General features: G+C 47.2%; 1 protein-coding gene and 1 pseudogene across 4 annotated transcripts in view; one reads left to right on the plus strand and one right to left on the minus strand.

Moving 5' to 3' along the window:
- TMEM181 (transmembrane protein 181) overlaps positions 1-23,641 on the plus strand; it is a 96,924-nt gene that overhangs the window by 69,250 nt on the left and 4,033 nt on the right. For all 4 annotated transcript variants that reach the window (XM_054491538.1, XM_063666781.1, XM_054491541.2 and 1 more), the window contains exons 9-16: positions 392-522; positions 712-803; positions 15,594-15,651; positions 17,148-17,250; positions 17,746-17,797; positions 20,674-20,756; positions 21,996-22,085; positions 23,571-23,637. In XM_054491538.1, the coding sequence (XP_054347513.1) occupies positions 392-522; positions 712-803; positions 15,594-15,651; positions 17,148-17,250; positions 17,746-17,797; positions 20,674-20,756; positions 21,996-22,085; positions 23,571-23,637 (676 nt within the window). The remainder of the gene's footprint in view (positions 1-391; positions 523-711; positions 804-15,593; positions 15,652-17,147; positions 17,251-17,745; positions 17,798-20,673; positions 20,757-21,995; positions 22,086-23,570; positions 23,638-23,641) is intronic.
- On the minus strand, positions 1,760-3,759 carry LOC129038240 (putative deoxyribonuclease TATDN2; annotated as a pseudogene).

The following is a 23,641-nucleotide window of genomic DNA, read 5'->3' on the forward strand; positions in this document are numbered from 1 at the left end:
ATAGGCGGCTGTTCCGTAGTTAAAACTTGGACGTGCTACAGACACAGCAGTCCTGGAACTTGGCTGAAGGTGGCCAGACATGGCTGGCTGTTCCTCTTTTCCTGCTCCAAAAGTGTTTGCTTCCTGAGCTGCCGCAGTCGGAACTCCCAGGCTCCGGGAGGAGCTGATGGCAGCAGCATACGGTGCTCTGTCGTGATCAGTGCAGCAATCTGTTCAGTGGCTTTTAGGTGTTTTGGAAAACAAAATAGCCATTGATTCACTACCTTTCCTTTGGCTCTGACCAGGGAGAAAAGCTGGTAGTGAGCTCCGACCCCGCAGTGGGATGGGGTGCTCTCTGCCAGGTGCTGGTGGGCCTTGTTTTCCACATGCATTTCTGCCCTTTGTGTTCCAGATCCGTTCTTCCCCCTCTCTTTCCTGGTCAACAGCTGGCTCCCGGGGATGCTGGATGACCTCTTTCAGTCCATGTTCCTGTGCGCCCTGCTGCTCTTCTGGCTGTGCGTGTACCACGGGATTCGCGTCCAGGTGAGCTGGAGTCCTCCGCACTGCCGGGGGAAGTTCCAGACTGTGTCCTCCCTTCCGAACTCTGAGGACAGCCCAGAAAGGTGAATTTATCCATGGAAGCCTGTCTGCAGGCCCATACTCAATGGAAAAATCACGTTATGTACAATTTACCAATTTGGTTTTCTTTATTTCTTATTTTTTTCTTTTCAGGGAGAAAGAAAGTGTTTAACTTTCTATTTGCCTAAATTCTTCATTGTTGGACTATTGTGGCTGGCTTCTGTTACGCTAGGAATATGGCAAACGTGAGTAATTCTATTACGTGTGAAACGTCAGTCATGAAAAGCATTTGACGAAAGTGGAAAGGCCAGGCCGGGCGTAGTGGCTCACGCCTATAATCCTGGCACTTTGAGAGGCTGAGGCAGGCAAATCACTTGAGCTCAGGAGTTCAAGACCAGCCTGGGCAACATGGTGAAACGCCGTCTTTACAAAAATACAAAAATTAGCTGGCCGTGGTGGCGCATGCCTGTAGTCCCAGCTCCCTGGGAGGCTGAGGTGGGAGGATCGCTTGAGCCTGCGAGGCAGAGGTTGCAATGAGCCAAGATTGCACCACTGCACTCCAGCCTGGGCAACAGAGTGAGACCTTGTCTCAAAAAAAAAAAGGTGGAAAGGCTTAGAATCAAACTGTGTTTTGTGAACTCATCCAGAAAAGAATCAGCTTTCAGTTTATCTAACTTGGTGACACAGTAGACCCCCCTTATTTTTGGGGGATTTATTCCCAGACCCCCATTAACTACCTGCAGTCTTGGATAGTACTGATCCTTATATATAGCTGTTTATACCCTATATATACCCATACTATGTTTTTCTTTTTTTTTTTTTTTTAGACGAATAGGAGGGTGACTTTAGTCACAGGCTGCTCAAAAACACAGGCTGCAGAGAACAGGATTTGGATTGGCAAACTCATTGTACCCTCATGTCACACTCCTTCTTTGCTCCTACCTTGGAGCATTTTGGCTGGGAGGCAAAACCCCAGTGCTATTACGGGCAGTCCCCTTACCCCTCATTCCACGCCGACCACCCAGAAACTGAAGCCTCATGACCCGCTTTGAGGAAAAATATCCCGTCCTGGTTTTCTGTGTTCCAGTCAGCCTTCCAAACACATCCTCTGCCTGGGACGCAGACTTCAGGCCAGCCTGTATTACGTCAGGTTGCTAGTTGCCCTTTTCTGGGAGACTCCCAATGACTGTACCCTCTCTGCTTAAAGACTGTAGAGGCAACTGGTGTTCTCACGCAAAGTGGCCAGGATGTGGGAGACTAGATCTTTGACTCTGGCAGTCTCTAGGACTGTATGCAAGGCCAGGCCCAGGTGGGCATACTGGCAAAGGCTTTTGGGAACCCGGCTAGGGAGAAAGTAGGGAGCATCCGTTTCCATGATGATTCCAGTGGGATCTGTCTCAGCACCTCCCAGGCTTCCCAGGCGGAGGAGTACGTCAGGACCGCCGTGAGGCCCACCGACGTTGGGAAAGTACTTCAGCGCGGGTTGGATGGCCAGGTAGCTGCAGTGAAGGAATGCTTATGTATCTTGTGGTCAGAGAACACACATTTTCTCATGGTGTCCAGCAGATCCTCGTCAGCTTGCCGGCAGTGGATCACCAAAGCTTCTCTAGAGACGCAGCCAGCTCAAGCTGTCTCTTAAATACCGTGTGATGTTCTGGGACAGGCATGGTGCACTCGTAGGAGTAATTGAAGCCTATTTCTCCAAATGCCACAGCCGTGGGGTGCCTTAAGGCTTGTAAAAGATTTCTTTCCTGACTCTTATTGTAGTAACATGGAAAATGAGGGTGACAGCCAAAGGCCCCCCAGACCAGATCCTCTTTCAACAGCTCCCCCCATAGGCAATTTGTCAGGGTGAGGATGGCAGAGGTCAGAGATGCAACCCTGAAATTCCTTAGAGAAGGAGCTGCTGTAAATTCTTCTGAACTTAGTCAAGGTCCCTTTGAAAGACAACTTGGAATACAGCATATCCAAATGACAGTGGGTATCAGTGAAGCCCTGCTGTAGGCTTGGCTCCCAGTGGCTCTTTGGCAGGGAGCTGGATGTGTGTCCTCCACAAGGACACAGAGGCATCTCCTCTTGGAATGTTATTTTTTGCTTCACTTCTTTTCCTCCCAAGCTTCTGGAGAAGTGATATGCGTGAGAATTCTGGGAGCTGCCTTCCTCTGAGGCTTCCACATCTCCGGAGATGTTATGGGAGCTCACTGCAGAGTTGGGGGGAAGAATCACTCAGGCACTCGGGCTGCTCCTCCCAGCCTGCGCTGCGTCATTGCTGCTGCTGCTCACAGACAGGTAGCTGGAATCTTGGGGCTGCTGGTGCACTAGCTGACATACTTACGCCAAGGACTACTGTACAAATGAGGCAGGTACATGACATAGCAGTGAAGGATGAAGGCTTTGGAATGGCTGAGGGTTTCAGTGAGACGGGTTCCTCCTGAGAGAATCTGACCGTGGAGATCTCCACATCAGACCAGTTGCTTTCTGAAGAGGGGTGCTCCATCACCACCTCCCTATCTTTATGCTTTTGGATTTCTAAATGAGAGAGTCATCCAGAAACTCTAGAGGTGGAGAGCGTTTGTCAGTGACTGTCCTTTGGTCCCCAAGGGGCTCCTCAATGGGTTTCTCCTGAGGGTCTGTGACTACTCTCCTGTGATAGAAGCTGCTCCTCTCTGGCACTGTCTTGTCCTTCTCCACTGACCTCTGGGATTGACTCTCTATCCTTCTCACCAGGGGTGACTGTGACACTCCTGGCTGTTCCTTCTCAGTCTTGGCTGGTCCTTCACTCCTGGCTGGTCCTTCTCCACAACTGGGACACTCTGCTATGCTTGGTTTTGAACTGGTGATAGCCTCTCCCTTCCTTTTCGGCATTGATTTCCCCTGGATGCCCTGGTTAGCCTCCAGGTAGATCGTTGTGGAGCCCTGATGTCGAAGTCTATCCGTCTTCCTTTTCTGGACCTTGTTGGGTTCCTCAGTGGTATCATTCTGACTCTCAGCTTCAGCTGCAAATTAAGAGTTCATGGAGTTACGAGAACTCTCTTTGGAATCAGCCTTAAAGCTGTAGGCTTCCTTTTCTAGAGAAGCTATTTCTTCTAGAGAGGGATTGGTAGGATATGGAGGGGTTCCCCCTGACAAAAGGAACCCCCGAGTGCTCTGAATCAGGCAGCCTTTGGTGGTGGTCCCGCCCACACCTGTGCCCGGGGAATGCCAGGGAGGAGTGTAAGAGTTAAAGAAAGGAAAGAAACAGGAAAAGTGACTCAACAGTCAAAGACAGGTTTGTTTTGGACAATAAAACCTGAGAGGGCCTTCTGGCCTAGTTAGGTCAGTGTCACTCTCTCTTACAGGCTAAGAGTATTTAAGGGTTCAGGGCAGGAGAGGTTATCACAGGCTTGGAATGTTTCTGTGTCTCTTTGCCTTGCTTATCTGGGAGGGGGAGTTTTTGTGTCTGTTGCCATACAACTCCCTGCAGCTGCAGGAATTACCCCACCCCACCCCCACCTTCTAGTCTGCTTTTAGCTTGTCTGTCTTAGCGCATTTAAAGGAAAAGGAATGTGCTTATTAGGGCCTACTTTTTTACTGGGGCCCATTTTTATGGGGCCCATTTACCATTTACACTCCCAAAACATGAGTGTGAAGTTTGGTGGTTACCCAAGAGACTTCCCCCTCCCTCTGTGCCCAGCTGTCTTATTTGTGTTTTACTGTCTGCTCTTTCCGGCTGCTTTTTGTGAGACGTGATTTCCTTGAAATGCAAGAAGTTAGAAAGGGAGCTGGAACTGAAAGTGGTGGTGTTTGTCCAAGATGACGGTGCTCCTGCTCTGTCATTCCAGACCCTATAGTTTTAAAAGGACCAGGCGCGACGTGTTCTTTCTGGTTACTTCCTACTGGGCGGGAGAGGTGGAGAGTCCTTTGGTCTTGGATTGACTGCGGGAGCAATGCCATCTGTAGATGTTTTGGATAGTTGTCTGTGAAATAGCCATGTTCCTGTCAGTTAAGAATCTTTGAAAAAGGTTAATTATAATTAGGCAGGGTAAAAACATTAGTCCTAGGCTTATTATTAGGAGAGGGCCCAGGAATGGGATGACCCATGGTATGCTTTTTGTTCCCAAACCAATAATTCATTTGGTTGTTTTGGTATTCGCTTAGCCTTTTAGCCCTTTCTTTGAGATTTTTAGCCTCTCTTATGAGGCCTGATTGGTTGAGATAGAAGCAGCATTTCTTTCCCAATGAGAGGCAGAGGCACACGTTTGGAAACACTCGTGTTATTTTTTGTTAGTAACTGTTATTCCTGCTATAAGGATAGTAATTAAGCAAAATGCTATGGTAATTGAGATTGTCTGTCTGATATCCCACCCTCAGGGTGCTGCAGTGCATAGTCCTACTGCAAATAGCCCAGTAAAGCAGTTCCCGCAAGGGTGGCATGGTAAATAATTTCCATTAAAAAGCTTTAATATTTGGCTTAAAAGGAGAGGTAGAAATGACAAAAAGTATTTGGTGAGGTAGGAGTGAGACGGAGTCAGATGAGTAATTGTCACTCAGTTACTTATTTTTTATGATTTTCAGCTTAAGATTTCTTATTTCTTTACATTGATATTTAGGACGTTCCTCTGGGCTGTTGGGGTTGCTTCCTCAGCTTTTCAGGCTTTGACTTAAGTGTGATGTATGCAGAGGTTGATTCCTGTAACAGATGTAATTTAAACTGTCGAAAACCATAAAAATTGAAAAACATCATTCAAGACTAGAATTTAACAGGTGTGGTATAGTTTTTGAAACCTAATTTTCTCTCTCCAGTTTCCCATTTTTATTAAAACACGAATCATGATAGGACTGGTTTGCTATATTATACTTGGCTTATTTATTTGTATACAGTGCAGCAAGAGTAATTACTTGCTACATACGCGTTTTAAATTGGCTTTGATGGAAATTTTTTCCATAGAAGGAATCAGATAAGACTTTACAAAGCCAAACACAGCCATGGATTTGTACCATTAAATACCTATGAGTTGGGTGAACTCCTTTCCTCGAGGTTTCAAGATAACTTGGGGTTCCTGGCCTGTCAGAAAGTGACATGCTTTGCTTAGCACAGGTCAGAAACTCTGTACAGGGACTGTGTACACAGAATATGAGGCCAGTTTCCAAGGGCTTTCTTGGCTTCCTAAGTCAAGTTCGATTCCGTAAAGGAGAGCACACCATTCCAGTCAAAGCCTTGGCAGAATAACCAGTTTCTCCAATTGTGTTCTGTTACACAAGAAAATATATTCTTATCGCACTGATGCAAACAACTATATTGCTGTAGTTTAAGAATACTTATAACTAGTTTTCAAATTCTAGAGGAACTAGGCAGGGAGAAACCAACATCTTTAAATGCTATTTACAGGAGTATGTTTAGTTTAAGACAAGTTTCCTTGACTCTGGAAAATAAAATAAGGATTGGCAGCGTCCAGTTTGGATACAGTCAGAAACACAATTGACAAATAAATTTGGTTATTTCTGTGGTTTACAGTAACCCAACATAACCTTACTTGTGATTAATAGCACATATTTAGATACTAGAACGTTAGACATTCCATACATTTTTGGAACATGTTAATATTATTACCTCAAATAAAACTTATTGGACATTATCTTGGCAATTTCATGTACCTAAACATGTTAAATAATCCTGTTTACCTCTTTTCCGGATGCTCCAGGGGCCTTCTGCAGCACCCAAAGGCCAGGGGTTAGGAAAGACTACCTTGAGACTAAAGTTTGATTTGGGGAAGCCTGTTAAATATGTTGAAAATTTGAAACACTTGATAGTATGAAATAGAACTTTAGATTACCATTAAGTTTTTGCTTTGCCAAAATGATGAGTTAAACATTTGAAAGCAAAAACCATTCCTTAATCCTTTTTATTACATAAAAATCCTGTTTAAGAAAGTTAAATTTGATCTTTGCATTCATTTGCTATTAATATTAACCATAATTTTTAATGAAACCTTATAGACAATCCTATTAAATTTTTTAAATTTTTTTTAATTACACTTTTAAGTTCTAGGGTACATGTGCACAACATGCAGGTTTGTTACATATGTATACATGTGCCATGTTGGTGTGCTGCACCCATTAACTCATCATTTACATTAGGTATATCTCCTAATGCTGTCCCTCCAACCTCCCTCCACCCCACGACAGGCCCTGTTGTGTGATGTTCCCCACCCTGTGTCCAAGTGTTCTCATTGTTCAATTCCCACCTATGAGTGAGAACATGTGGTGTCTGGTTTTCTGTCCTTGGCGATAGTTTGCTCAGAATGATGGTTTCCAGCTTCATCCATGTCCCTACAAAGGACATGAACTCATCCTTTTTTATGGCTGCATAGTATTCCATGGTGTGTATGTGTCACATTTTCTTAATCCAGTCTATCATTGATGAGCATTTGGGTTGGTTCCAAGTCTTTGCTATTGGGAATAGTGCTGCAATAAACATACGTGTGCATGTGTCTTTATAGTAGCATGATTTGTCATCCTTTGGGTATATACCCAGTAATGGGATGGCTAGGTCAAATGGTATTTCTAGTTCTAGATCCTTGAGGAATTGCCACACTGTCTTCCACAATGGTTGAAGTAGTTTACACTCCCACCAACAGTGTAAAAGTGTTCCTCTTTCTCTACATCCTCTCCAGGACCTGTTGTTTCCTGACATTTTAATGATCACCATTTTAACTGGTGTGAGATGGTATCTCATTGTGGTTTTGATTTGCATTTCTCTGATGGCCAGTGATGATGAGCATTTTTTTCATGTGTCTGTTGGCTGCATAAATGTCTTCTTTTGAGAAGTGTCTGTTCATATCCTTCGCCCACTTTTTGATGGGATTGTTTGATGTTTTCTTGTAAATTTAAGTTCTTTGTAGATTCTGGATATTAGCCCTTTGTCAGATGAGTAGATTGCAAAAATTTTCTCCCATTGTGTAGGTTGCCTGTTCACTCTGATGGCAGTTTCTTTTGCTGTGCAGAAGCTCTTTAGTTTAATTAGATCCCATATGTCTATTTTGGCTTCTGTTGCCATTGCTTTTGGTGTTTTAGTCATGAAGTCCTTGCCCATGCCTATGTCCTGAATGGCATTGTCCAGGTTTTCTTCTAGGGTTTTTATGGTTTTAGGTCTAACATTTAAGTCTTTAATCCATCTTGAATTAATTTTTGTATAGGGTGTAAGGAAGAGATCCAATTTCAGCTTTCTACATATGGCTAGCCAGTTTTCCCAGCACCATTTATCAAATAGGGAATCCTTTCCCCATTTCTTGTTTTTGTTAGGTTTGTCAAAAATCAGATGGTTGTAGATGTGTGATATTATTTCTGAGGGCTCTGTTCTGTTCCCTTGTTCTACATCTCTGTTTTGTTACCAGTACCATGCTGTTTTGGTTACCGTAGCCTTGTAGTATAGGTTAAAGTCAGGTAGCGTGATGTTCCAGCTTTGTTCTTTTCGCTTAGGATTGTCTTGGCAATGTGGGCTCTTTTTTGGTTCCATATAAACTTTAAAGTAGTTTTTTCCAATTCTGTGAAGAAAGTCCTTGGTAGCTTTATGTGGATGGCATTGAATCTGTAAATTACCTTGGGCAGTATGGCCATTTTCACAATATTGATTCTTCCTATCCATGAGCATGGAATGTTCTTCCATTTGTTTGTGTCCTCTTTTATTTCGTTGAGCAGTGGTTTGTAGTTCTCCTTCAAGAGGTCCTTCACATCCCTTGTAAGTTGGATTCCTAGGTATTTTCTCTTTGAAGCAATTATGAATGGGAGTTCTCTCATGATTTGGCTCTCTGTTTGTCTGTTATTGGTGTATAGGAATGCTTGTGATTTTTGCACATTGATTTTGTATCCTGAGACTTTGCTGAAGTTGCTTATCAGCTTAAGGAGATTTTGGGCTGAGACGATGGGGTTTTCTAGATATACAGTCATGTCAACTACAAACAGGGACAATTTGACTTCCTTTTTTCCTAATTGAATACCCTTTCTTTCTTTCTCCTGCCTGACTGCCCTGGCCAGAACTTCCAATACTATGTTGAATAGGAGTGGTGAGAGAGGGCATCCCTGTCTTGTGCGAGTTTTCAAAGGGAATGCTTCCAGTTTTTGCCCATTCAGTATGATATTGGCTGTGGGTTTGTCATAAATAGCTCTTATTATTTTGAGATGCATCCCATCAATACCTAGTTTATTGAGAGTTTTTAGCATGAAGGGCTGTTGAATTTTGTCAGAGGCCTTTTCTCCATCTATTGAGATAATCATGTGGTTTTTGTCTTTGGTTCTGTTTATATGCTGGATTACATTTATAGATTTGCGTATGTTGAACCAGCCTTGCATCCCAGGGATGAAGCCAACTTGATCGTGGTGGATAAGCTTTTTGATGTGCTGCTGGATTCGGTTTGCCAGTATTTTATTAAGGATTTTCGCATCAATGTTCATCAGGGATATTGGTCTAAAATTTTCTTTTGTTGTTGTGTCTCTGGCCAGGCTTTGGTGTCAGGATGATGCTGGCCTCATAAAATGAGTTAGGGAGGATTCCTTCTTTTTCTATTGATTGGAGTAGTTTCAGAAAGAATAATACCAACTCCTCTCTGTACCTCTGGTAGAATTCGGCTATGAATCCATCTGGTCCTGGACTTTTTTTCGTTGGTAAGCTATTAATTATTGCCTCAATTTCAGAGCCTGTTATTGGTCTATTAAGAGATTCAGCTTCTTCCTGGTTTCATCTTGGGAGAGTGTATGTGTCCAGGAATTTATCTATTTCTTCTAGATTTTCTAGTTTATTTACATAGAGGTGTTTATAGTAGTCTCTGATGGTAGTTTGTATTTCTGTGGGTTCGGTGGTGATATCCCCTTTATCATTTTTTATTGCGTCTATTTGATTCTTCTCTCTTTTCTTCTTTATTATTCTTGGTAGCGGTCTATTTTGTTGATCTTTTCAAAAAACCAGCTCCTAGATTCATTGATTTTTTTGAAGGGTTTTTTTGTGTTTCTATCTCCTTCAGTTCTGCTCTGATCTTAATTATTTCTTGCCTTCTGCTAGCTTTTGAATGTGCTTGCTCTTGCTTTTCTAGTTCTTTTAATTGTGATGATAGGGTGTCGATTTTAGATCTTTCCTGTTTTCTCTTGTGGGCATTTAGTGCTATAAATTTTCCTCTTCACACTGCTTTAAATGTGTCCCAGAGATTCTGGTATGTTGTGTCTTTATTCTCATTGGTTTCAAAGAACATCTTTATTTCTGCCTTCATTTCGTTATTTACCCAGTAGTCATTCAGGAGCAGGTTGTTCAGTTCCCATGTAGTTGTGAGGTTTTGAGTGAGTTTCTTAATCCTGAGTTCTAATTTGATTTCACTGTGGTCTCAGAGACAGTTTGTTATGATTTGTGTTCTTTTGCATTTGCTGAGGAGAGCTTTACTTCCAACTATGTGGTCAAGTTTGGAATAAGTGTGATGTGGTGCTGAGAAGAATGTATAGTCCGTTGATTGGGGTGGAGAGTTCTGTAGATGTCTGTTAGGTCCACTTGGTGCAGAGCTGAGTTCAAGTCCTGGATATCCTTGTTCGTTTTCTGTCTTGTTGATCTGTCTAATGTTGACAGTGGGGTGTTAAAGTCTCCCATTATTATTGTGTGGGAGTCTAAGTCTCTTTGTAGTTCTCTAAGGACTTGCTTTATGAATCTGGTTGCTCCTGTATTGGGTACATATATATTTAGGATAGTTAGCTCTTCTTGTTGCATTGATCCCTTTACCATTATGTAATGGCCTTCTTTGTCTCTTTTGATCTTTGTTGGTTTAAAGTCTGTTTTATCAGAGACTAGGATTGCAACCCCTGTTTTTTTTTGTTGTTGTTGTTGTTTTCCATTTGCTTGGTAGGTATTCATCCATCCCTTTATTTTGAGCCTATGTGTGTCTCTGCACGTGAGATGGGTCTCCTGAATACATCACACTGATGGGTCTTGACTCTTTATCCAATTTGCCAGTCTGTGTCTTTTAATTGGGGCATTTAGCCTATTTACGTTTAAGGTTAATATTGTTATGTGTGAATTTGATCCTGCCATTATGATGTTAGCTGGTTATTTTGCTTGTTAGTTGATGCTGTTTCTTCCTAGCATTGATGGTCTTTACAATTTGGCATGTTTTTGCAATGACTGGTACCGTTGTTCCTTTCCATGTTTAGTGCTTCCTTCAGGAGCTCTTGTAAGGCAGGCGACAAAATCTCTCAGCATTTGCTGTCTGTAAAGGATTTTATTTCTCCTTCACTTATGAAGCTTAGTTTGGCTTGATATGAAATTCTGGGTTGAAAATTCTTTTCTTTAAGAATGTTGAATATTGGTCCCCACTCTCTTCTGGCTTGTAGAGTTTCTGCTGAGAGATCCACTGTTAGTCTGATGGGCTTCCCTTTGTGGGTAACCCGACCTTTCTCTCTGGCTGCCCTTAACATTTTTTCGTTCATTTCAACCTTGGTGAATCTGACAATTATGTGTCTTGGGGTTGCTCTTCTCAAGGAGTATCTTTGTGACGTTCTCTGTATTTCCTGAATTTGAATGTTGGCCTGCCTTGCTAGGTTGGGGAAGTTCTCCTGGGGGATAATATCCTGAAGAGTGTTTTCCAACTTGGTTCCACTCTCTCTGTCACTTTCAGATACAACAATCAAACATAGATTTGGTCTTTTCACATAGTCCCATATTTCTTGGAGGCTTTGTTCGTTTCTTTTTACTCTTTTTTCTCTGAACTTCTCTTCTTGCTTCATTTCATTCATTTGATCTTCAATCACTGATACCCTTTCTTCCACTTGATCGAATCGGCTATTGAAGCTTTTGCATGCGTCACGTAGTTCTTGTGCCATGGTTTTCAGCTCCATCAGGTCATTTAAGGTCTTCTCTGCGCTGTTTATTCTAGTTAGCCATTCGTCTAATCTTTTTTCAAGGTTTTTAGCTTCTTGGCGATGGGTTCAAACATCCTCCTTTAGCTCGGAGAAGTTGGTTATTACCGATCTTCTGAAGCCTACTTCTGTCAACTCGTCAAAGTCATTCGGAGGAAGGAGTTTTGGAGGAAGGAGAGATCTAGGGAGGGTTTTTTGTCTTGTTTTTTTGAGAGAAGGATGTTGGCAGGGTGCGGTGGCTCACGCCTATAATCCCAGCACTTTAGGAGGCCAATGCAGGCCGATCATGAGGTTAGGAGATTGAGACCATCCTGGCCAACATGGTGAAATGCCCTCTGTACTAAAATACAAAACATTAGCCAGGCGTGGTGGTACACGCCTGTAGTCCCAGCTACTTGGGAGGTTGAGGCAGGAGAATTGCTTGAATCTGGGAGGCAGAGGTTGCAGTGAGCTGAGATTGCGTCACTGCACTCCAGCCTGGTGACACAGCGAGACTCCGTCTCAAAAAAAAAAGGAGGAGGATGTCATGAGGGGTGCAAGCTCGACATAGGGTAGAAGAAAGCCTGAATATAGGGAACCTCTTGCCATTTGCCATTCCTGGTGATAAAATTGTCGAGGTCCCTGAGAATCTGAAAGTTAAAGGGTGCCATTCTCAGGCGATCAGCTGTTATTATCTCGTTTGTATTGGGGCCAGGCCATGTTGCAATAAAAAACTAAACACTTTGGCTTTAGGCTTCCCTGTGAGCCAAGTTCGGCGAGGTTGTGAAGGAGACAGCCCAGAGGGGAGGCGTGGGAATGTGGGATGGTTTGGCACCACGTGGACTGGTGAGAGGAGGCCCAGGGGGTCTATTTTTATTAGGCATCCCCAGACAAAAGAGACCTGGAATCTTCTTTCCAAAGAAGACAGTTAAGCTGAGAAGAAACTGGGCACCCCCAAGATGTCCTCTAGCTTAGTCCCACTGGTCCTCTGAGGACTGGGACAGCAGACCGAACTTTCTCAGGTACCACGAGAAAGCCAGGAGAAGGCAGATCTTACCAGTCAGCTGAATTAGTGTCTGATGTTGGATGTTCCAGTTGGAATTAGCAAAGGGCCTCCTGAACCGGCATGCGCGAGGAGGAGAGAGGGAGAGGGAGAGAGAAAGAAGAGGGAGGAAGAGGGAGCAAGGGTTAGGGAGTGAAATACCCATCGCTGGTGGTTGGAGGTAGATTCCTGAGACCTGAGGGTTTTGAGAGCCCATTGGGGAGTAGCTGCAGCCCGAGCCTCGCAGTCCCCTTCAGATTAGTTGTCGTGCTCACACACATCGCTGGAAAAGTGAAGTGAGAGAAAAGATGGGGTGTGTGGCCAGAGACTCCCAGGATCCAGGAGTTAACTCAGGACGAGCCGCCGCTGCCCACTGCTTCCTGGGTTGCAAGAGAGCCTCTGTCCCCAACATGTGTCCCGGGTTTCAGCACTAAATGTAAGTGTTAAGGAGGAAAGAAACATGAAAAGCAGCTCAGCAATCAAAAATAGGTTTATTTTGGACAATAAACCTGAGAGGGCCTTCTGGCCAAGTTAGGTCAGAGGCACTCTCTCTTACAGGCTAAGAGTATTTAAGGGTTCAGGGTGGGAGAGCTTATCACAGGCTCGAAATGTTTCTGTGTCTCTTTGTCTTGCTTATCTGGGAGAGAGAGTTTTGTTTCTGTTTCCATACATCTTCCTGCAGCTGCAGGCATACCCCCCACGTCTGCTTTTAGCTTTCCTATCTTGGTGCACCTAAAGGGAAAGGAATGTTCTTATTAGGGCCCACTGTTTTACTGGGGCCCATGGTATGACTGTGAAGTTTGGTGCTTACCCAAGAGACTTTCCCCCCTCCCTCTGTACCCAGCTGTGTTATCTGTGTTTCACTATCTGCTCTTTCTGGCTGCTTGTTGTTAGAATCTTGAGAGGTGATTTCCTTGAAATGCATGAGGTTAGAAAGGGAGCTGGAACTGAAAGTGGCAGTGTTTTTCCAAGATGATGGTGCTCCTGCTCTATCAAGGAGGAGGAGTTACTTCTGCGGCAGGATGAGCCCCAGGATAACCTCGGCGAAGCAAGCCACATCATCCTCCTCCTGGGTTTTCAGGCGCTTGGGGCTACCAGCCCGTCCTGAACCCAACACAGAGCTCTGAGCTGGCCGGCTGAGGGGACCACATCACCGGGCTCCCGGAGGCAGCTGCGCTTATTGGGACACCTTCCCACATGCTGCTCCGGTGGTACCTGACCTTGTGCCAATCCAGCGCCATGGACCCCCTTCCCTCTTCCTCCCACTGCCCATCACAGTTCTCACAGTTTCAGAGATGCCAGCGTGCTTCGGAGAAGTCGGAATGATCCGATATTTACTAAAGGCTTTGGTTTGGCTTCCAAACTCAGTGTGCTTCCGAGATCACCAAGCGCTTCTGTCTGCGCAGGCCACTTCATAGATGCCTAACTGCTTCAGGGGCTACAAAGCACTTTGATTACTTTGCAATACAAAGTCCAGAGCTGTCAAAGCGCTTCCGAAGACCACAAAGGGCTTTAAGGTCCACACATGGCTGCTGGACCCATGGGCTCCCGCAGCTCGCCCACCTGCCCTGGGCTGGAAGGGGCCCAAGCGCCCCTCAGAGCCAGCTGCACCCCTGAAGGCTGCCTCTGGACAGCCCACCTGGCTGCCGAGGCCCAGACACCCGCCCTGCCTGCCCTGTCGGGCCGCCCACACTGTTCTGCCTGGCCCGACCTCTGCCCAAGATGACACCACTCTGACCTCCCCAGCGCCTGCCCTCTGGTATGTTTTTCTCTATACATACATACCTATGATAAAGATTGTTAGGCTAATAATAACCAATGAAATAGAAAAACTATAACAATATATTTTAATAAAAGTTATGTGACGTGCTCTCTCTTTTTCAAAATATCCTGTATTCTTATGATGATGATGTGAGATGCCCCAGTCCCTGCGTGTGGGATAGGTGAGGGGAATGGTGTAGGCATCGTGACATAGGGCTAGGCTGCTCCTGAGCTTCCTGTGGTATGTCGGGAGGGTCACGCAGCCATGACAGTGTCAGTGGTTGTGTGTCAGAAGCAGATGATGTGGCTGGCTGATGAGCGAGCCACGTTTGCAGCCGGGGTACACGGGACAAAGGGGTGGCACATGTTCCTGGGGGGATGGTGCAGGATGTCATCGTGCTATCAGATTGGCATGCAATTTAAAACTTAGGGAATGCTTTTTTCTGGAATGTTCCATTTAACGTTTTCTGACTGCAGCTGATCTCAGTTAACTGAAACTGCAGAAAGCGAAACCATGGGTAAGTGGGTACAGCTATATGACTTGAACTGACACATTCGTTTTTGCTCAAATAAGTTGTGGAGAATCCACGATTCTACTGGTCTACGATGGAAAATGAAAAAGACCATGTCCTTTTCTATTTCTCCTTTAGAGAAGGGAGACCTTGTTGTAGGAGTGAATCGGGTGGCTCCTGGCTCTCCGCTGTCCACCGATGCTTTGCTGCGTCCACACACTTTCAAGTCCTATGCCCGCTCCCACGCTTGGTCTTTATGATGCTTTTGTCCTGTAAGATGGCCCCACAGCAGAAGCCTAGTGTGGTAGCAGCCTGCTTCACATGAATAGGACTTTGACAGAGTAGCTCCGTTTCCGGGTGTGAATTCAGAGCCCCGCATACCTAGTTTCGTGCCACAGTGACCCAAGTGAGTCACCCTGTCTGCTGCAGTCCCCTGTCCCCAATTCCCTGTCATCTCAGCCACCCAGTTTCATTTTGAAAATTAATCTCGTGGAAGTTTCTGTTTGCTTTTATTGCTTTCTTTCTTTGCTTGTCTATTTCCTAGTACTCACACGTGCCATTAAAAAGGTGACTGGAAAAACAGCTCTTAAAACTGCAAGAGAAATAGTATAAGGTTTTGTGTAATAAAAAATACTGCAACTTTCCAATACTGATAAATGTGGACCCTTGGTAGGATTGTATGCTTTTTTCATGTGAAATATGAAATTCAGAATTTCTCCTAAATTTAGGATTGCTTTGTAAAAATCCTTCACTGTTGGTAGAAAGTAGTTTATATTAATAAGTAAAAAAATCAAAAAGTCAATGAGAAAAAATGTAAAATAAAAAGTAAAGGTAGTTATTAATCTATAATTATTTATAATGTCAATTTTTAGAGTTAACGAATTACGTGATCCAATGTACCAGTATCGAGTTGACACCGGGAATTTTCAGGTAAGGATTGTTAATGAAGCCTGCAATTCTTCTTCTTAATGCTGTTTTGTAAAATTACTGAATTTTGTGACTTAAATTGTTCTGTTGAGCTTTTTGCTAACTACTTGGGAAGGGCTACATAGAAAGTTCAAGGGTAGAAGATTTGGGGAAAAAAATTTTTTTTTTTTTTTTTGAGACGGAGTCTTGCTCTGTCGCCCAGGCTGGAGTGTAGTGTTGCAATCTCAGCTCACTGCAGCCTCCACCTCCTGGGTTCAAGTGATTCTCCTGCCTCAGCCTTCTGAGTAACTGGGACGATAGGTGTGCGCCACCACACCTGGCTAATTTCTGTATTTTTAATAGAGATGGGGGTTTCACCATATTGGCCAGACTGGTCTCAAACTCCTCACCTCAAGTGATCTACCCATCTCGGCCTCCGAAAGTGCTGGGATTACAGGTGTGAGCCACTGTACCCGGCAGAAAAGCTCTTTAAAACAATGTTTTTACTCCCAGTCTTTGGTTTGTGGCTGATGCAGTTTGAGGCCCTGTCACTGTGGTTCTGGTCGGCTGCTCTTCCCTTCCCAGTCAGGTGTCAGGGAGAACCAGCCATGTGGGCTCTGGAACAGACCCCAGGGCCCACGTCTGTTGCTGAAGGAGACACCGGAGAGCAGAGCCTTCTCGGTGCTAAACACGCTGGTCTAGTCCACTCCCTTTGCTTTACATAAGGTCCCAACTGAAGTCACTTAGGTGCTTTTGAGAAAAATGATCCCAATTCCTGCTGTGCTGTCCTGTGCTCTGAGCTTTGGCCGTAAGAGAGGAGCTCTGGCGCTGAGAGGACAGGAAAGGGCTGGGCAGATGGCGTGGGCCAGAGCCATCGAGGAGCGGGGACTGCGTCTAAAGACACTGTCCACCCCGCGGCCTGGCCCTTGTCAGAACCCACGGGCCTGCCCTCCCCATCACAGCTCTGTCTTCAGAAAAGGGCTTTGGCTTGCTGTGACATTACAGAATTGTGCACTTTTAGACCTTAGGTCCTGTAGGGCATTTAATTCAAGCCCCTCGTGTCACAGATAAGAGAACAGAGGTCCAGAGGTTGATGGTTAAGACGGTGCGTGGATTCCCAGGGCCTAGCCTGGGTCCTTTCTTGGACATCTGCCACCTTCCCACATGCAGGGGCAGGGTGGGGAGCCAGCCCCTCGCCCCCAGGGGCGAGAGAGACAGATAGTGGCCACCGCAGTCTGAGCACCCACTGTGCCTGGACAGGTCCCTGGTGGGAGGAGTTTGGGCTCTGCTCCGCTGATTTGCAAGGCCTGGGGTGTCGTCCACCTCAGGGGAGCTGCCTGTGCTCGCAGCGGGACTGAGCAGATGGTCCCGGGTGGGAGCCCATTGTTCTGCTTCCTGGAGGGACCTTCAGGATTTAAGTCCCGTCTAAAAACCTGTGGCTTTCCTGCCTGTGGTGGTGCGGGGAGGAGAAGGTCACAGAGGCCCTGTTCTGACTCAAGTGCTGCCTTGTGTCCTCCTAGGGAATGAAGGTCTTCTTCATGGTGGTGGCAGCGGTGTACGTTCTTTACCTCTTGTTCTTGATAGTGCGGGCGTGTTCCGAGCTACGTCACATGCCTTATGTGGGTAAGTGCTCCTTTCAGAATCGGTGCAGGGGTGGCTTGGGAGTGACTCAGGTGGGGGAAGAAGTGGTTGGAGTCTCCCAAGCCAGGGGCCTTCCTTGAGGGCCCAGGGACTGGTCCATTCCCACAGGCTGGGGACCAGGGCACGTGGTCCCCGGGAGCCACAACAGGCCTAACAGGTTACTCTGGCATTTGGGGCCCTCAGAGCGGCCTGGGTCCTGCGGGACTGCACCCTGCAAAGCAGGGCGAGTCACCTTGAGCTTGTGGGATCCTTTCCTGAATCTGTCCCCACCAGGGGATGGTGGCTGTGGCCTCCCTGGACACCACCCTGGGCTTGGGAAGGGACCAACGTTCTCCTGGGCTGCGGGTGACTCCGGCCAAGCCTGGAAGGAGGAGCATTTGTCCAAAGAGCTTTGCTTCATTTTTGTTTTTTATTTTTCAAAATAAAATGCGAGTAGAATTTACTTCCAGGGTTAATGAGAGTTTGTTTCTTTTTCAGATCTCAGGTTGAAATTTTTGACTGCATTGACTTTTGTAGTACTTGTCATTAGGTAAGAAGACCTTACTTCTTGAAAAGAGCAAAACGGAATTTTTCTTTTACTGTCAGGAATATCTGTTGCCTCCTTTTGTGGAGTGGATTTCAGGGTACTTCTAGCCCAGTAGACTCATGAGGTTAGAGGGCCTCCCACCAAGGGTGGGCAGCTGAGAGCAGCCGTCAGCCTGGAGAGCATGTTTTTGTTGTAAGTGGCCAAGGACTGGAGCACGTTCACTTGCACACTCGGCCCGTGCTGGGCATGTTCCGTCCTTGCTGTGCCACCTGCTGTGTATGTAGTGTGCAGTCGCTAGCTGGACGTGAGGGCACTGGGGACCTCAGGATCCTTGGGGTGCCCCAGGGACAGGAGTCTAAGTGAGTTAGGCCGGCAGACACCCTTGAGCAGCATGCTCCGTTGCTGCCGTCGGGGGAGATGGGAGGCGAGGTGGGCTTGGTCCTGTTGTGTCAGGGAGTGGGGTCAGCCTGAGGTCTCCCGGGGCAGGCTCGGCCTGGCCTGAGTGCCCCAGACCTCCCTGGGGACCGGTGCTGGCCAGTTGGTAGAGGAACAGAGCAGGCTGGGGAGTTGTTTATTTGAATCAATTCCAGGTAATTGCTTGGTGGTTTATGGTTTGTCTGTTTCTCCTAAAATCAGAATCCAGAGGAGGAAAAAATCTAGCTGCTGCTTGCCTTTTTAGGTTGTTTGGATGGCAAATAAGCGGATGTTGGCCCTTTTCCTTTATAGGAAAAGGACAAGGGGCCTCTGGGAGGTCAACCCTTGTCCAAGCTTTCCAGGTGGGCTCTGGGAGTCCCCACCTTGTGGAGGGCGAGGACTGAGATAGGCATCCAAGGCCGTCCACCACCACTAGGAGTGTGAACTCAGCTCAGACTTGAACTTGAACTCGAATTTCATTCAGCATCAAAATTCACTCAGAATAATGCTGCATGTGTGTTGTATTGGTCTCTGTTCAGTGCTAGGTGTGCACATTGTCTCTGTGACGTCTCATACACATGGCCATACAAGCTCACAACCTCACATACAGGCTCACTCACACAACCTCACTCATGCCTTCACTCACAACTGACCCACCCTCACACACACACACCCTCATTCTCACACATCCTCACTCACACCCTCATTCTCACCCTCACTCACACCCTTACACCCTCACACCCTCACTCTCACACCCCCACACCTTCAGTCACACACCCTCACCCTAACTCACCCTCACACCCTCACCCTCATTCTCACCCTCACACCCTCACTCACCCTCACTGACACCCTCACTCTCACACATCATCACACACCCTCACTCTCAACACACCCTTACACCCTCTCTCACACATCCTTTTACACACACCCTTATTCTCACACCCTCACACCCTCACTCACACGCCCTCACTCTCACCCTCTCACACCCTAACACACACCCTTGCTCACACACCTTACACCCTCACTGTCACACATCCTCACACACACCCTCACTCTCACACACCCTCACTCTCACCCTCACACACCCTCACACCCTCATTCTCACCCTCATTCTTACCCTCATTCTTACCCTCATCACACCCTCACTCTCACACCCTCACCCTCACACACCCTCACTCTCACCCTCACACACCCTCATTCTCACCCTCACACACCCTCATTCTCACCCTCATTCTCACCCTCATCACACCCTCACTCACACACCCTCACCCTCAAACTACCTAGTCCCCAAGTTGAGAGCTACTGTCTACTTCTGGTGGCCTGTCTCAGAAGTTGCCCCGCCATGTGGTCTCTCTTCACACGGGTGTTAGGGGACTCATTGATCCTACAAATAGTTACCGAGTGCCTGTCCCGGCAGACAGGCTTCTCTCTGTCACGGGATTTCTGTTCACACAGAGGGAGACGAGTGGCAAACAACTAAATACATTCCCCCTGCGTGCCATGCTGCAGACGAAACAAGGAGACATGACTTGCAGAGGGGAGGGGTCCACTTTAGATGAGTGGTTTGGGGATGTGTCTCTTGGAGAGGTGACATTTGGCCGAGGACCGAGGACCTGAGCCACCCCTGAAAGCTGTGGGGTGGCTGCCCCAGTTCGCAGAACAGGGCACTGGCAGCCTGGGTGGGCATCGGCATGGCGAGGTGGAGAGACAGCTGCGTCGCTGGAGGCCAGCGTGGCTGGAGATGAGCAGGCGTGGGCGCGGCGGGAGGCAGAGCGAGCTCTTGAGTCCAGTTTCCATTCTGTGCTGGGAGACCGCCAGAGGGTCTTGAGCTGGGAGGTGAAAGGGTCTGGTGCACATGTTAATGAAGCCTTCCGGCTGAGGGTGGCGTGTGGGAGGTGAGGTGGAAGGCAGGTGGGGGAGGAGCCTGTGGACCTGTGTCCTGAGGCCTCTGTTGTCATCTGTCACCGGGTGGGAGTCTGAACCAAAGGTGTTGCCTTCGCTGCTGTGCAAGTCACTGGAACTGACCGGGGAGGCGTCCCTGTGTCTGAAAGGGGAGCTGTGACTAAGGAGAAGCAGACTTCCCTTGGGAGAGGGGCTCTGTCACAGGAGATGGTCTCGAAAACCTGCGTTACAAAAGCGAGAACAGGGAGGAAGTGTGCCAATGGGGCTTCAAGGCCCCGAGTAGGGAGAGTGTGACGGGGCCCGCAGCAGGGTTCATCCTGTCCCTGCAGCCGGCCGGTGGGTCTAGCCTGCCTAGATCTGAGACCAAAAACCAGAAGCAGGGGCTGTCTGTGTGTGTGCGTGTGTGCGTCTGTGCGTGCATCTGTGCACGTGTGTGGAAGTTCCCATGCAGAAATCATAGTGTACAGACCGAAAACTTGAATGGGGTGAATAGAGAATTCTCTGAAGCTAGTGCCGTTTTCGTGCATGTTTACATATTGTCTCTGCTCCTCTGTCTTTTTCAGCATCGCTATCCTTTATTTGAGATTTGGAGCTCAAGTACTACAAGACAATTTTGTAGCAGAGCTGTCAACTCACTACCAGAATTATATCCTTTTAACTGGAGGGCCCTGGCTGCAGGAGGCCTGCTTAGCATTGCAGCAGTTAGTGGCTCGGATTTGCCCCTCTTAAGAGGAGACAGGTCAGCTCCTCGCGCCCTGTTCTCTGGAGGCCTCATCTCTGCTGAGAGGCGTCTCAGTTGGCCCCGCTGCAGCCCTGGGAAGGGGCAGCCTGTCCCTCGTCTGTACACAGGAAGCTTGGCTCAGTAGTTCCCCCAGGTCAGGTTTCGGGTGGCAGAGCCCGGCTCCAAACCCAGAGAGGCTGGTGCTCTGGAGCATGCCCACGCCACCCTGCTTTCCACCCAGAGGGGCAGGTGCCACGAGGTAAATGAGGTGTGGTTGCCTCTCCACACCGTGGGGCTCCAAGCCCCTACCGCCCTCCAGCAGAACACTGGGGGGTGGCTGAGGGCTGCCGCGAGCCTCCTGTCTCCCCCGGGATATCTCTCTCATCATCACTGAGATGTATCCAAGGGCATGACAGTCGTGGCAAGTTGAGCCTGTGTCTGTAGGGAAGAGCTCAGAAAATACTGGGACCCCCTTCGATTCCCGCTGTGCCCGAGGCCAGTGGTGCAGGGCTGTTGCCTCCCGGGAGCCCTGGCCTCGCACAGAAGTCGGAGAGGTTATGTATGTGCTTTCCACTCCTCCTTGTTGGGGACACTTCAAGAGTTAATCCTTTAAATCCTGGGTTCTTTCTTTGGATTTCTTATGTCCCAGTTAATGCATGAATTAATATACGACTTTTTCAAATTTTCGTGACTGAATTTCACGCTAAGCTTTTATCAGATTTTCACAGGGGTCTGTAATCCAGAAAATGTTCAGAACAATTGGTTTGAGAGTTTGTTTCCAATTCTTTATTTCATTATTGTGTCTAGAGACCTTGATTCACCGTATGCCCATGGCCTTCCTGCCCTATTCATGTAACTTGATCTCTTCTGGCCCTGCCCTCGGTGCTGGTGACAGGAGCGCCACCAGATGGTCCAGTGGGTCCAGGTTTCCACTGATGAGAGGCCATAGTTCACCTGCTATTTACTGTGACCTCGAAGAGTCCTTGTGACCCCTGGCTGTGGGCTTGAACTGTGGAGTTCTGACGTCTGGGTTATGGACCCCCGGGCACTGGCGGGTGCTTGGCACTAGAAGGGGCTGCTGATGGCGGGAGGAGCGGTCAGGCTGTAGGCAGAGCCTCTGACTGATGGGTCCAGATGCCGCGTTCCTTCCCTTGACAGCACCACCAGCCGAGTTCTTATCTTTCTATGGCCTGTTGAACTTCTATCTCTACACCTTGGCCTTTGTATATTCTCCATCGAAGAATGCCCTCTATGGTAAGCCACCCTGGGGTCTAGGCTGCTGGCCAGGTAGCAGGCACAGAGGCCTGTGTTCATCCACGACCCACTTCCCGGGTTTCCCATTCATGTGGGCACTGTGATGCCCAGTGACTTCTCTTGGCAGAGACAGTGAGTTGAAATGTCGAGCTCTGAGGTGAGTTGGGGCCCAGCATACATAGAACCTGCGTTGTGTCATTCCCACAGAGTTGACACACTCATTTTGTTAGTGTCAGTCCCCAGCTTTTGCTCTTCAGTTTGGGATTTTTTGACTTTACAATGGTGCAAAAGCAATGCACATTCAGGAGAAATCACACTTTGAATACCCAAACAACCATTCTGTTTTTCACTTTCAGTACAGCATTCAGTAAATTCATGAGAGAGTCAACATTTATTAGAAAACAGGCTTTGATCCTTTGATCCCAGCACTTCTGGAGGCCAAGGCGGGAGGATTGTTTGAGGCTGGGAGTTTGAAACCAGCCTGGGGAACAAAATAGAGACCCCATCTCTACAAAAATTTAAAAATTAGACAGGTATGGTGACATGTGCCTGTAGTTCTAGCTACTCGGTTGGCTGAGGAGGGACGATCGCTTGAGCCCAAGCGCTTGAGCCCAAGGTTGGAGGTCACTCCAACCTCGGTGACAGAATGAGACCCTGTCTTTTTAAAAAAAATTAAAATAGGCTTTGCATTAGATGATTTTGCCCAACTATAGGCTAATGTAGTAACACTTAAGGCAGAATAGGCTAAGCTGCAGTGTTTGGTGCCTTAGCTGTAGTTGATGCATTTTTGACTTCACGATATTTTCAACCTAACGATGGGTTTATCAGGACATAACCCCATCGTAAGTCAAGGAGCATCTGTAGTAGTGTTGTTACCATTAAAAAAAAAGCCAAAACATACAAAAAGTCACCCAATAGTGAAACCAAAACAACCCTCTTGCACAGGGAATGAAAAAGATGGGAACTCTCTAGAATATAGGCAGCCCCCCGCACCCCCCGACATCTTACAGTGGGCTGGCACTTTCCCAGCACCTTCACAAACGGCATCTCACTTAAGCTTCACAACAACTTTATGATAAACATATAATCATGCCCATTTTACAGAAGCAGCAGGTCGCTGCACGTCCAAGGACTGGGCGGGAGCAGGCAGGGCAGAGCCACATCTCCTGGGGCCTGTGTTCAGCTCCCCACTCCCCGTGTCAACAGGAGGCAGCTTGTGCGTGGGCAACGGCAGCCTGCCTGCTCCTTCCCACAGGCTGCCTCCCTCAGCCTTCAGGACGTCCCTGCCAGGCAGGCCAGGCCAGCCCTGTCTTGTAGATGAGAAAATAGCCTCATGAGATGTGTTCAGGTTCATACAGACATGGCAGCATCTGCAATTTGAATCCAGTTCTTTCCAACTCCCTTCCTTTGTCTGGGACAGCATCCTGCCTGTCCAGGTTCATCACGTCCATTGCTTGAGATGAAAATGCTCTTGTTGGTTTTCAGAGTCCCAGCTGAAAGACAATCCTGCCTTCTCCATGCTGAATGACTCCGATGATGATGTGATTTATGGGTAA

The sequence above is a fragment of the Pongo pygmaeus genome, chromosome 5 (genome assembly GCF_028885625.2).
Source record: "Pongo pygmaeus isolate AG05252 chromosome 5, NHGRI_mPonPyg2-v2.0_pri, whole genome shotgun sequence".
Classification (NCBI taxonomy): domain Eukaryota; kingdom Metazoa; phylum Chordata; class Mammalia; order Primates; family Hominidae; genus Pongo; species Pongo pygmaeus.